Source organism: Schistocerca nitens, chromosome 1 (assembly GCF_023898315.1).
Source record: "Schistocerca nitens isolate TAMUIC-IGC-003100 chromosome 1, iqSchNite1.1, whole genome shotgun sequence".
Classification (NCBI taxonomy): Eukaryota; Metazoa; Arthropoda; class Insecta; order Orthoptera; family Acrididae; genus Schistocerca; species Schistocerca nitens.
This window is the reverse complement of record NC_064614.1, coordinates 1232922283-1232934486: the sequence shown is the minus strand read 5'-3', so window position 1 is coordinate 1232934486 and position 12204 is coordinate 1232922283. Positions and strand designations below refer to the sequence as shown.

Here is a 12204-nt window from a genome sequence, read left to right as displayed (position 1 = left end):
GTGACCTCAGTGCCTATTTCACCATATGTGCCATTTGGATTTTTCCCCCAGACTCCAGTTTCTCAGAACTCTGCAGAAGGGAACTGGTGCTACAGCATATCCTCAGTTCCCACCATCCAGCTGGCCTTAATTTACATTAATTTCTTCGGTCTCAGCGTTTCTTCACAGTATTATTTCCTTCTTCACTTGGTTTTAGTGTTCTAATTCTTTCATTTTTTGATCTGTCCATTTTTCACCATCCCCCTCCCACCTCTATCACGTACAATGCACTTAGCTTTTCATTCTTATTATCTCATGCACAATGTTTTAGCAGTAATTTCTGTCTTGCATATTACCATACCTTCTGCCTTTAAGCTCTTAAGGTTTTCAAATCTCATCCAATGCAGTCCCCAACAATAAGTCTTTCCTTTTCACTCTGTCCTGTAAGTCTCCCCTGACCTGATGTTCTTAGTGATTTTTCCAAACTCTAGCCCTTTTCCTAAGCCTCACCAGCCCTTTTCCTTCGCCACTTCTTTCCCTTAAACCCTTCTGCCAGAAGACGGAGCCAGTGGCTCTGAAAGCTTGCATATGTAATACCTTTTATATGTGTGTTCTCCTGCCGCTGCTTGGTCAGCTGATTTTTTATCTATACAGTTACGTTATACGGTATTTTCGAAAATTGATTATTTTTGTTGATATAATTTGGTTTGAGGTAGAGGCCATTTTCTGCTGCCTCATGAAGTCAATTTCTTAGAGCTGTGGTGATAAATTTCCCTGATATGATTCACTATTGCTTGAGATTTCAGATGGAGGGTCTTTCCCCTATTTCTTAGTAAAATGGAGGCAGATAATACTAAGGATCTGATGCTGATTATATTCAAGAGTATAAAGTGCTCTGGTCTTACTGCAATTTTATAAACACTGCTATAACTGACATCTGTCCAGTAACTTAGGCTGCCTGCAATTGTTGCACAACTAAACTTTGAGAGTTTACCTATGTTTTCCATTGCATCTGGAAAAAAAGAAATGAATCCCTGGCAATCATTTAGAATAACACTTATGATTAAATATCTATCATTCAGCAAAGCTCACTTCAGCTACAAGTTCCTTGTTTGTTGTCAGGGACGAGAATAACTAATCACAAGTCACTTCCATTATCTGCCAAATGATTGGTACTTCACTCTCAGGCATTCAAGCCCTAAGTTGATCAGGGGAGATCTATGCTCAATTTGAACCTGAAATGATTTATTGTTTATTCTGCACAGATAGTGTATATACCCTATTTACTCGAATCTAAGCCGCACCTGAAAAATGAGACTTGTAATCAAGGAAAAAAAAAATTTCTAATCTAAGCCACACCTGAAATTTGAGACTCGAAATTCAAGGAGAGAGAAAAGTTTTATGCCATCTCCAAATCGAAACAAAGTTGGTCTATTGTAATATGAGACATAATTTAGGTTGAATGAATGATGATACAGCTACAGTAGTTTGGTTCGAGACGTAAGCTTAGCAGTTAAGGTTTACCAGGTAGCCATTGCTATGCGTCGGGCGCTCCATATTTTTACAGGTACCCTTCCTTTTTCACGTGCTTCATCTGGTTTGAATTGATTGCTTATTTTTCTTTGATCTGATAAGCGCCGTTTTCTGTGTTATAGGTGTTTACGTCACTCTAAGCTGAAAATGCATTACTGTACTGTGTCATGCATTGTTTGTCGCATTCTGATAGTGCGTGTTTACGGCCTGTCGCCGCTCGCGGCATGGCTTGCTTTCGTGCACGCTACCGCCGCTTACAATTAAAAAAAAAGAGAGGAATCGTCTCATTAGCGAAACAAAGGCAAGAGACTGCTATTTGTTGTTACTTACACTACTGCTTCCTTTGATAATGATCAACAAGAATCAAATAATAGACTGCGTATGATAGATGATGTTCTGAACGAAAGTTTAGCGAAAATATTTCTCCGTTTGAAAATCTTTGCAGGCGCCTCTTTAGTTCATTACATGCTGCACAGAAATTAGAGTCATCTTAGATTTAAAAATGTAGTCAATTGCCGTGCTTCATTTCTGACTGTATCACTATTAGGCATAAGAATAATACGAATATAAACATGACATGATATGTATATTCTTCCACGTTTGCTGTTGTCTCTCTCTAGTTTCGTAGTTTATTAGGCACACAGGATTTAAATGAGATAGCAGCAAACACGAAACAATACATGGCAAAATGTTTATATTCGTATTATTCTTATGGTGAAGAGAATTCTGCATGTGATTCTCAATTCATAAAAGTTCCTATTAGCAACCATCTCTTCTCACAGGTAGTAAAAAATTCAGAATGTAGAGTTGGCCATATTGACAAACATCTCAGTCTTGCCAGTCGGATTTTTGTAGTACATTGAAATGCTGCTACATTCGAAGATGAACAATACGGAATTTGTATTTACTTCTTTGGATAATGTACCAAAATGCAGTGGTCGAAACTCGGGGCGGAGGAAAAAAGCTCGTCTTCCACCTTTTTTTTAAAATTTATTTACTGATGCAGAGGTTTTGGTGCCAGTATTTATCTTGGTGCCTACAAAGCATGCCTGTGTAGTGCTACATATATTCGACGGCAGAAGTTAGTTGTGGCGACACCCACCAACATTTTTCAGCTTGCTTTGCACTCGATTCTAAGCCGCAGGCGGTTTTTTGGATTACAAAAACCAGAAAAAAAGTGCGGCTTCTATTCGAGTAAATACGGTAAATACCTATCATGACTGTAATAATAATTTGGTACTTAATCTGTGGACATTTTGTATAGTCATATTATATGAGACTAAAAGTGAAATTATTCATAAGTTTTTTTAATGTCTTGGATGCTAAACTTGCATGTTCAGGTACTACACACATGTCACTCTGCATATCTGATCCTTTATTGTGGTTTGTGGAAATTTAACTTCCATGTTTTGTGTGGAGACCAAAAACAACCTGTACCTACAGGTACCAAATAATAATTATGCATGGAGAGTCGTGTTTTACGTTAGCCGCATTCATTTTACTTTTGATATAGCTGAGCATTTGCCAATCCTGTGTAAATAATCTGAATGACACACCATAAAAACTACTAGCAGAGTGATCCAAGATTTTTCTTCTAGGATAGTTTTGTTATGATGTAAACATCTGAAACACCAGCCCTCAGTCAGTTGAAAGGCATTACTGGAAATCACTGCATTAAGGACTAAAGTGTTATGGAGTGGCTATAACTGAAGGAGCCTCTAAATTATATGGCACAATGACAAAAAGTAATTTGTTATTCTGTGCATACAAGTTTGTTTAGGCTTACGCATTAGTTTTGTTTTATTATTTTTAAAGTTATGAACACAGCCTAATTCTTGTCCTTTTTTCACATAGGCCAGTCTGAATCCACAATCCAGTCATCATCAGTAGAAGACAATGTCGTCACTCGAACTGAAGGTATGAACAATGGATTATTCCATCTCGTTTTATTATTCACAATGAGTTTAGTATTACTGATTTATAAATTTTATGTTTCTGTTTGCAGTAACTACCAAAACGTCAAGTTTCTCTGCCACTTCTGTGGGAAAGAGTAAAACATCAAGAGGTAATAAACTACAGATATTTTTCAGTGTAATTTAGTAGCAGTTACGTACCCATAACAGCTGAATACATGAGGCTTTAGGGCTCTGTCTTTTTATAATTACAATATTTATGCATTTGTTTGTACTTGACAGAATATCATACAGTGTTAGTTTAATGGTCTGCTGGAATGTTAAGATGCATTCAATTCAGAAGAGGAGTTCTTCATATACTGGTATGGAAGAAGCTAAAATATGTTCAGAAAATGAGGGTCTTATAAACTTACTACTCTATATGTTGATACCAGTGGTGGTTCATGCAAATTTTTCCATTGTGCTACAATGTGGTGGCGTATAACCTTTTGACTCACAAGGATAGTAATCATAACTAAATTGACTATATTAATTTTACATATATAAATTGAACACACAGCAATGGGAATCAAATCTGAGCCAACAGATTGCCAGCCCCTGCTCTTAACCACTGGGCTATCACTGTTAGGTGACCTACTGTGAACTTTTGGAGATCAACAGACAGTGATCTGTGGCAGATGATTGACTTATTAAATATTTGTTCAGAACTCTTATCTGCCCTTTCTTAAACCACCTTGATATTCATCCAAATTACTCTCCAATGTTGTTTCTATTATATTTAGTATAATCTTGGAAAATATGTCCTATTCAGCTGTTTACAAAGAAATTCCTCTGAAGTTGTTAGCATTTTTTTATTGCCTTTCTTATGTAGTGGATGTATCAAGGCCACCTTCCACTCCCCTAGAAATTTTTCTCAAAGATTAATTTTAGTTCCTTTTTAGGGTTCTGTTCCTCAGTCAGTAAAAACAGAACGCTTATAGGATGGCTTTGTTGTCCGTCTTCTTGTCCGTCTGTCCGGCTCTTAAAGCCCTTTTTTCTCAGGAATGGGTAGACACATAAAGCTGAAATTTATGTCACACACTAAGGTTTATAATCCCCTGGTAGTGTAAAACATTTAAGCTACTACGTCACTACCATCGATAGATATGGCAATTTATGTCCTATATATTGACACACTCAAACTCATTCATCAAAACCTATAGGGTACTTCCCGTTGAGCTACAGCCATGAAATTTGCCAAGAAGCAAGGTTTCACAGTAAAAGTTAGGGGAAAAAATCTGAAAATTTTTAATTTGTAATTATATCACATGAAAAAATATTTTTTTGTTATTTTTTTGTCCAATTGTCATTCTGTCCGTCTGTTGAGACCCATTTTATCTGTAATTACAATAGCATATTCAAAATTATACAGAAAATTTAAATTTAAAACTTAAAACATTCTCAAAATCTTGGAATTCCTGTGACCAATATCTTCCCAGCACTGATATCGAAAAATCGTCAGGTTCTCGATTCCTGAGATCAATATGTATATAATTTATATAATTAAATTTATGTGGAACCCTCAGAGTGCTGGTCGTACTTGCACTTGGCCAACTTTTACTTTAGATAGAGACCATTTCAAAAGTTCTTCTGAGATATTGTCTTCTCCATTAGCTTTGTTACATTTTAATAACTTCTTCTATTTCTATGGTAGTTGGGGGTAATTCTTAGTCTAGATTTTCATGAGTGTGTGAGTATTCAAGCATATAGACTGGCTCAAGATTATTAAAATGCTGATCAAAATATTTTGCAAGTATTTCAAAATTTTCAGTTTTGTGTAAGCCAAATTGGCGTGCTTGGTCTCACACCCCTCCGGTAGATTTACATTTGAAGTAGATCTGTCTAACTCTTTAACAACTTGGCACTTTCTCCTTCAAAGATATACTGGGGAAAGGCCTCTTTAACAGATCACCTATAGATAACTTTTAATACTAAATTTCCTCATACACTCACTTTTTTTACCGCCATTTAGCCTATAGCCTTTTGACTTATGTGAGTAGTAATTTTAATTAAATTGAATATATTAATTTTATGTATAGAAATTGAACTGTTTAAACATATTGAAATTTTATAACTAATAGTGTAACATTGTGAGGAATTAAATAAAATGAGGAAAAAAATGCTGCCTTCAGTGGGAACTGAACATGAGCTGACAAAGTAATAGTCCGTGCACTACACCACTCGGCCAGAGTGACATTTTGAGAACAGCTCCGCAAGAATTCCTCATACTCTATGCTTGCACATGCAGTTTCAAGGAAAAATACTAACATGGTACTCTGAGCACCGTGATGCCAGAAGTGATTGGAATTGTTAATGCTACCGTGGAATAAAGTTGTGTTCAGTCTATCAGTCATTTTGTACTTATACCTCTTTGCAACAGTTCTGTCCATTGTGCACATTGTTTGTAGCTGCTTCAATCAGAGAGATATTTACTATTCAGTTCTGTGTTTTGCAATAATTTCATATAATGGAATGGAACAGACATCACACTATTAGAAAACTATTGCTATGATCTGACTGAGTACATCTGGCAATGCAAATACAATCTTTAGAGAAACATCAGACATACACCATCGTGTAACCAAATACAGGGCAACAAATCAATAATGCTTACTCTTACTCTCAACCAACAACCTCTTAAATGATTCTCTCTGCTCATGCTTAACATGTTCCACTGCAAACTTGTTACACAGTGACAGAGTGGCACAACCCTCATATCACTGCAATAAGCATATTGAGAGACTTGTGCAGTTTGTGTATATGATGAAGACTGCTGCTGTGAGAAACAGAGTTTGCTACAAGCAATAAGCATTGCAGAAATCATCACAATGACATTTCCAAACAGACTCGAGAACAATCCCACAATATAAAAATATCAGAAATCTTGGCAAATTATAGAATTCAGCAGATTGTCGCTAAGAAAAGTGCGATTGGTTCCAAGATTGAGCACTGAAATGTGTGTCATGTTCTAAAGACCAAAGATGAGGCAGAGTTTCTACAGATGTGTTGCATTCTATGGATCAATGTGGTGACCCAAGAGAACAAAAGGGTAGGAACTGCCATGTCTTCCTAGGTCATTCTGGAACACAGAAGTGACAACACCATTATATCCTGAACTATTTTCTAAGTCAGGTTCCAAGATGTGGATTGTATCAGCCATGGTCACTGGTTATCATGTGCTAGTGGTCTATGGCACACTGCAGATACTGCACTAAAATTATGCCATTTCTATTTGAAAGCAGGCCAGAAATGGCACTAAATAAATAAATGTTGTGTGACTAGGGCTTCCCGTCGGGTAGACCGTTCGCCGGGAAGTCTTTCGATTTGACAACGCCACTTCGGCAACTTGGGCATCAAAGAAATGGCACTAAAATTACATCATTTCTCTTCAAATGCAAGCCGGAAACCTCTGTAAAATTAAACCATTTCTCCTTGAATGTGTGCTGGTATGCAAATAAAATGGACAAAAATATATTTGGTAGTTCCCTTTCTGCGTTAACTAGAAGCCAGTGTTCAGTGTTGAAATGATGTCAGCTGTGCTACGATCAACACAGAGAAGGGACACAGCTGTCTGTTTTCACTCTGAACACAGTACTTAAGTAACATTACAGTGCAGTATTTAAGTAACATTAAGCAAGAACTGGTTACATACACAACAAAGAGCTGTAGCTGTACACACAGAGAACTGAGGCTCTCTCTCAAACACACACACACACACACACACACACACACACACACACACACACACACACAGGTCTGAGGCACCCTCTGTGGACGGCATAGCACTGCTACACGTGTGGCCTTTCAAAAGAACATGCATGCATCACTGTAAGAATTATGCACATACTTGCAACAAATTAGCTGATAATATCAAAACTATTCAGTCAAATACATCATTATCATTACTAGTTACAGCGTATGTCACATGCACTACACATATAAGCTTTCAGTCTGCAACAGAGTGCGTGTGAAACTGTGTGATTAATCCAGATTCAGATTTGCCTTTCATGGGAGAAGTTTGTATGGTAAAAGCATCACCTGCAAAAAGCAGAGATGTACATTTGAAAGCCAGTTGTATACACAGTTTTAATTTCACAATGTTTCATAAAAGGTAATGTTGTATAAGATTCTATACTATATCTGCTACAAATCGTACCATATACATAGGACCTGCTAAAGTCATTAAAGGTTTTTTAAACCTTAAAGTTTTTATAATACAGTCATATGAACCACCCCAAGCATAAGAACAGATTGGTAACCATCAGTCAATGCTTCACTTGCTGCTGAGGGAACTTCATCATAAAGTCAAGATGATGGAATCCTTGCAGTATTTGTAATTGTGGTGTAATTTCTTCATTTTTGTCTGTTGAGTACACTATAGACATACTGTTTTATGTATTACTGAATACAAATACTACTAACAAGGTCGGCTGTTAGAAGAAAGGAAGCCAGATTAGTGTTTCACATCCTGTTAATGATGCCAGGAGACTGAGCACTAGCTTTGTCAAGTCAAAGATATACATATCCTTTTCAAAGAAACCATCACACCATTTGCCTCACGTGATTTGTACAAAGCATGGAAAACTTAAATCTGGATGGCTGAATGGCAGTTTGAACTCCACTCTTGAAAGTTTATTCAGTGTTTTAATTATTGTGCCACCTTGTGGAGCAGTAGGTTGCTGGGAGTTGACATCGGGGTAGAGCATTTATATAAGGAATCTCAAAAGTCATGATCACAGTAACTTGACTTTCAGGGCAGATATTATTTTGAAAATAGTTAAATCTGTCACTACTAACCTGCCAGAAATTCATCGGTTAAATGGGGTTACACATTTGTAAATTGTCCTCTATCCCGATTGTAGTTTTCAATTACTTCCTTTTAACACACTGAGGAAATTTGTAAAGAATTTTCCATTTTGAGAGCTGCAGCTGTATGTATTATTTATTGTCATTTACTTAAAAGGGCAGTGGATCTATCTTCTATTACGTGACATTTGCCCACATTTTGCTTATTTATTTCTTTAAATGTCAACTTTTGATCACACTGATTGCATGTAAAGATGTGAATAAAGCATTTTTATTTGTATGACAACCCAGCTAGTGACAAACATATGCAGATGATCAGTACTTGCTTCAGCAAGTGTAATTCCATTAAATTCATTAATTAAAGTCCATTTTCAACTTACACCCTTTTGGATGTTAAAAAAGAAGACTATTCAGTATCTAGCTTCCTGAACTTTCAAATAGTGACTGTCAAGAGAAAGTGAGAAATTGTATGTCTGTCAGCCCAGAGGATGTTGTCTGGTTTTGGCATCTCACAAGTATATTTCCTCCTTCTGCCTAAAATATTTGTTCAGACATGGTGATGTTGTTTCAATCCAGTTGGTTCCCCTTTTTATTGCTTCTCAGTCTTAGAACTGCTACATATTTTGTAACATTCAGTTTTATTTAAACACCCTTTCCCTTTATACATATTGTTAACAGATCATTTGTTACTGAATACTTTCACATGCTTTGTTTCTGTAAAAGTCAGTGATGATTTAGAACCAACTGGAATAAAATACAGACACTCATAATTCCTGATTATTATGTGCATTGACGTCCATTGAGATGCATTGTTTTAAGCAGTTTTTATTAATGTTTCAAGCTTTCAGTGTAAAAGTATGTATCTTCCACTGCTCTTTTGCATCTATTTTACACCTAACACTCATGTTCCTTTGTCTCAACATAGCTCCTCCTGGGAAAGTGATGTCCCCTTTTGCCAAGTTCCAGGAAATGGATCGCCAAAACTCACAATCTGCACCAAGGTAAGAACTGTTGCTGGCATTCAAGTACTTATTTATAGTTAGAAATATCACAGCAACTTATCACCTTCAAATAATTTGCAATGTTTAGTGCAGTTTGAGACGTTTGTTTGTACTGTGTGTCCTTTACAGGTGAAGTTTCTGATAAATGAAGTAGCGCATGTACATTAACTTGTTGCTGTGGGGTAAAAACATCTTTAAACTTTATTTCATGTCAAACATTTGTCTTGACAAATTATTTACTTTACAGGAGTTACCAAATTTAATTGTATCTTTAATTGTGCAGTTTAAAAGTAAAAGTTTGTGACAACAAGTGAGGACAGTACAACATAAATACAAATACCTTACTCACGAGAAACTGTGTTGGGATCAGTAGCAACAGTATAAATCAGTACCATGCCAGAGCTTTTAGAATCAAATGTTTGTTCTGTTTGCTTGCAAGAGGGGAGCAAAGGTGTAGAGAATTTGTGGTAGATACAGTAGTAAAAATGCTAAGTCATGGCTGGGTCTACAACTGAAAAACACACGGAAGATGCTGAAAAAACTAGTTATCTACAGAATATGATTTTTTTGTGGTGCAATTGATTGCTATACATATTATTTGTGGATACTTCCCTATCGTTCACATTGTTTGAGTCTATAAAGGGAAAAATTTGTGAAGAGAAAAGAGTCATTAAATTTTAATTGTAGTCACAAATCAGCAATCAGCTTCTTTAAAAGTTGGAAGAAGTAAGCAAAGAGACACATATATAGATGCAGTTTCATGTTCACATAGGTCAATAGTTCTCAATAATTACTGTCGACTTCTTCATAAATCAATTGATAAGTGAAATTCAGTTTTATATTTCTTTTGTAGGCTAAACAGTTTATGAATACATATTTTCTTTTATGGAAGATTCATTCTGTTTACTACTTCCCACCTAATGAGAACAAGATTAATAGAATGTGGGAGCAATAGAGATGTAATATGTGTCAGGAATACAAAAGGATAAGTTCAGCACAACAAGTATGAAATAAAAAATGGAAAGGAAGGCACTGCAACCTGCAGATGCAGACTTACTGTGCTGAGAATAATTAGCTGCTGACTTGGTACAAGATACTGGAGAAATTTTTGTTAAGAATGGATAATAGATACATAGAGATAGTTAAAATGTGTTAACAATATTTAATACTACTTTCATTGTTAAATACATTAAGAGGCTTTCGTATTTGAGATCACAGTTACTCAACAAAATGAAAGCTAACCTCAGTGTGCAGGTGAACCCCCCTCCCCAAACCCACACACGCTTACTACTGATACAACATATGGATACCACGGATATTTAATTTTGAAAAGAAAATACCACAAATAAAGGAATAACAGCAATTAGACAAGTAGTGAGGGACAGATTGGGTAAATTGGTGGTTGCTATTGGATGAGATGAAGACAAGAATTACAGGTGTAGCAAAAAAATATATAGTCTGAAAGGAAGCAATATGTATGCTTGGGAGAGAGGGTGAAGTGCAGGAAAGTAAATGTAAAATCCACTGAGGTCTTTTGAATCATTGATACTGACAACCTAGAGTGAAAATGCAAAAACCTGGATCTACCCTGCTGTTAAGAAAGCAGAGGATGAGACAGTATTTTCAAAGGTTACAGTATAATTGTCTTCTTCCAGAATGTGTGCCTCTGTTTTGATCTTTTTTATCTTTTTCATTGAAAACAATGCCATGTGTTACAAGGTTCTGAAATCTAACACAAAATTACATTGCTCATGAAGTAATACTGCTCAGAAGTTCACAAGGGGGTAGATTCATACCTGTCTTCTTCCATGCTGCCATCACTTTCAGTAGTCAAATAAGGACCATTTCTGTAATATGCTAGCAGCAGTCAAGACATTTTCATCCTTGTTGCTTATCACTCTCTATCACCATAAAGAATTCCAGATCTATAAACTGAACTATATTTCTGCAAACTTCACATAAATTCCACTATCGTTTTCTGGTGATGCCAAACTCTTGTTCAGCAATGACCCATGCAAAAACAATGAAGTTCATGAGTCACGGATAGTGAAAAAATATTCCACCATATTTAAATTTACATAATTATGTTATTATTGTATTCATAACAGATCTGGTATTTAATGAATGACAACAACCAGTTATTAATTAACAATTAGTGATTGGTTTCTGTGATTAGTCAACTACCTTATTACCTAAGTATGTTTTCTCACTTAACACTCTGCTGCTTAGTCCATTAACTGATTATTTCTGTCAGATATTCACTTTTAAATGACCTTCTTGTCTAACACAGCCCAATTTCACACACAAAAAAGCCTCAAATTTAAGTTTTCCCACACTAAAATGTACTGCCAATTCTGGGTGCTAGCAGTCATTACAGATTTCCATAGCCCTAGACTTGTTTGTTATTGTATGCAGATTCCTTAAACTTCTCTTCTGCCTACTGCATTTTATAGTGGTTTGAGTCCCATTAAAAATAAGAATTGTTAATGTGACCATGTTTGCATCAAATCTTCACAACCCAAAAGACAAGCAAACTCCAAACCCCCCCCCACCGAACTTAAAGTAAGATTGTAAGTCTCTTTAGAACCCCTCTCTCCTACTATCACATATGTGATCCCGGTATGTGAACTTGCTAGTACCCCCTTTACCTATTTATTATATCTCTGAACCTAACATAAACCTGTGTTTCAGTAGTGACACTCAGCATGTGTCCAATACGTAAACTTCCACCTCCTACTATAATCCGAAATTTCAACATAAATTGTTGATGAAACTTACATTAATGAATTCTTCCATCACTTTGTGTTCGAAAAACTTCGTGTTTAAGTGTGAAAAGTGCACAAAAGGTTTTAACTGATATTTAAAGGAAGGTTTCCTTCTCATGTGCCAGCAACAATATCTTATATCCTGAATTTAACAATATTCTGAAAAGG

General features: G+C 36.0%; 1 protein-coding gene across 1 annotated transcript in view; it reads left to right on the top strand.

Annotated features, from left to right (window-relative positions):
- Positions 1–12204, top strand: part of LOC126201522 (microtubule-associated protein futsch-like) — a 461240-nt gene that overhangs the window by 445262 nt on the left and 3774 nt on the right. Inside the window, exons 18-20 of the mRNA XM_049936792.1 lie at positions 3367–3429; positions 3518–3577; positions 9196–9271. Coding sequence (XP_049792749.1) covers positions 3367–3429; positions 3518–3577; positions 9196–9271 — 199 coding nt within the window. The remainder of the gene's footprint in view (positions 1–3366; positions 3430–3517; positions 3578–9195; positions 9272–12204) is intronic.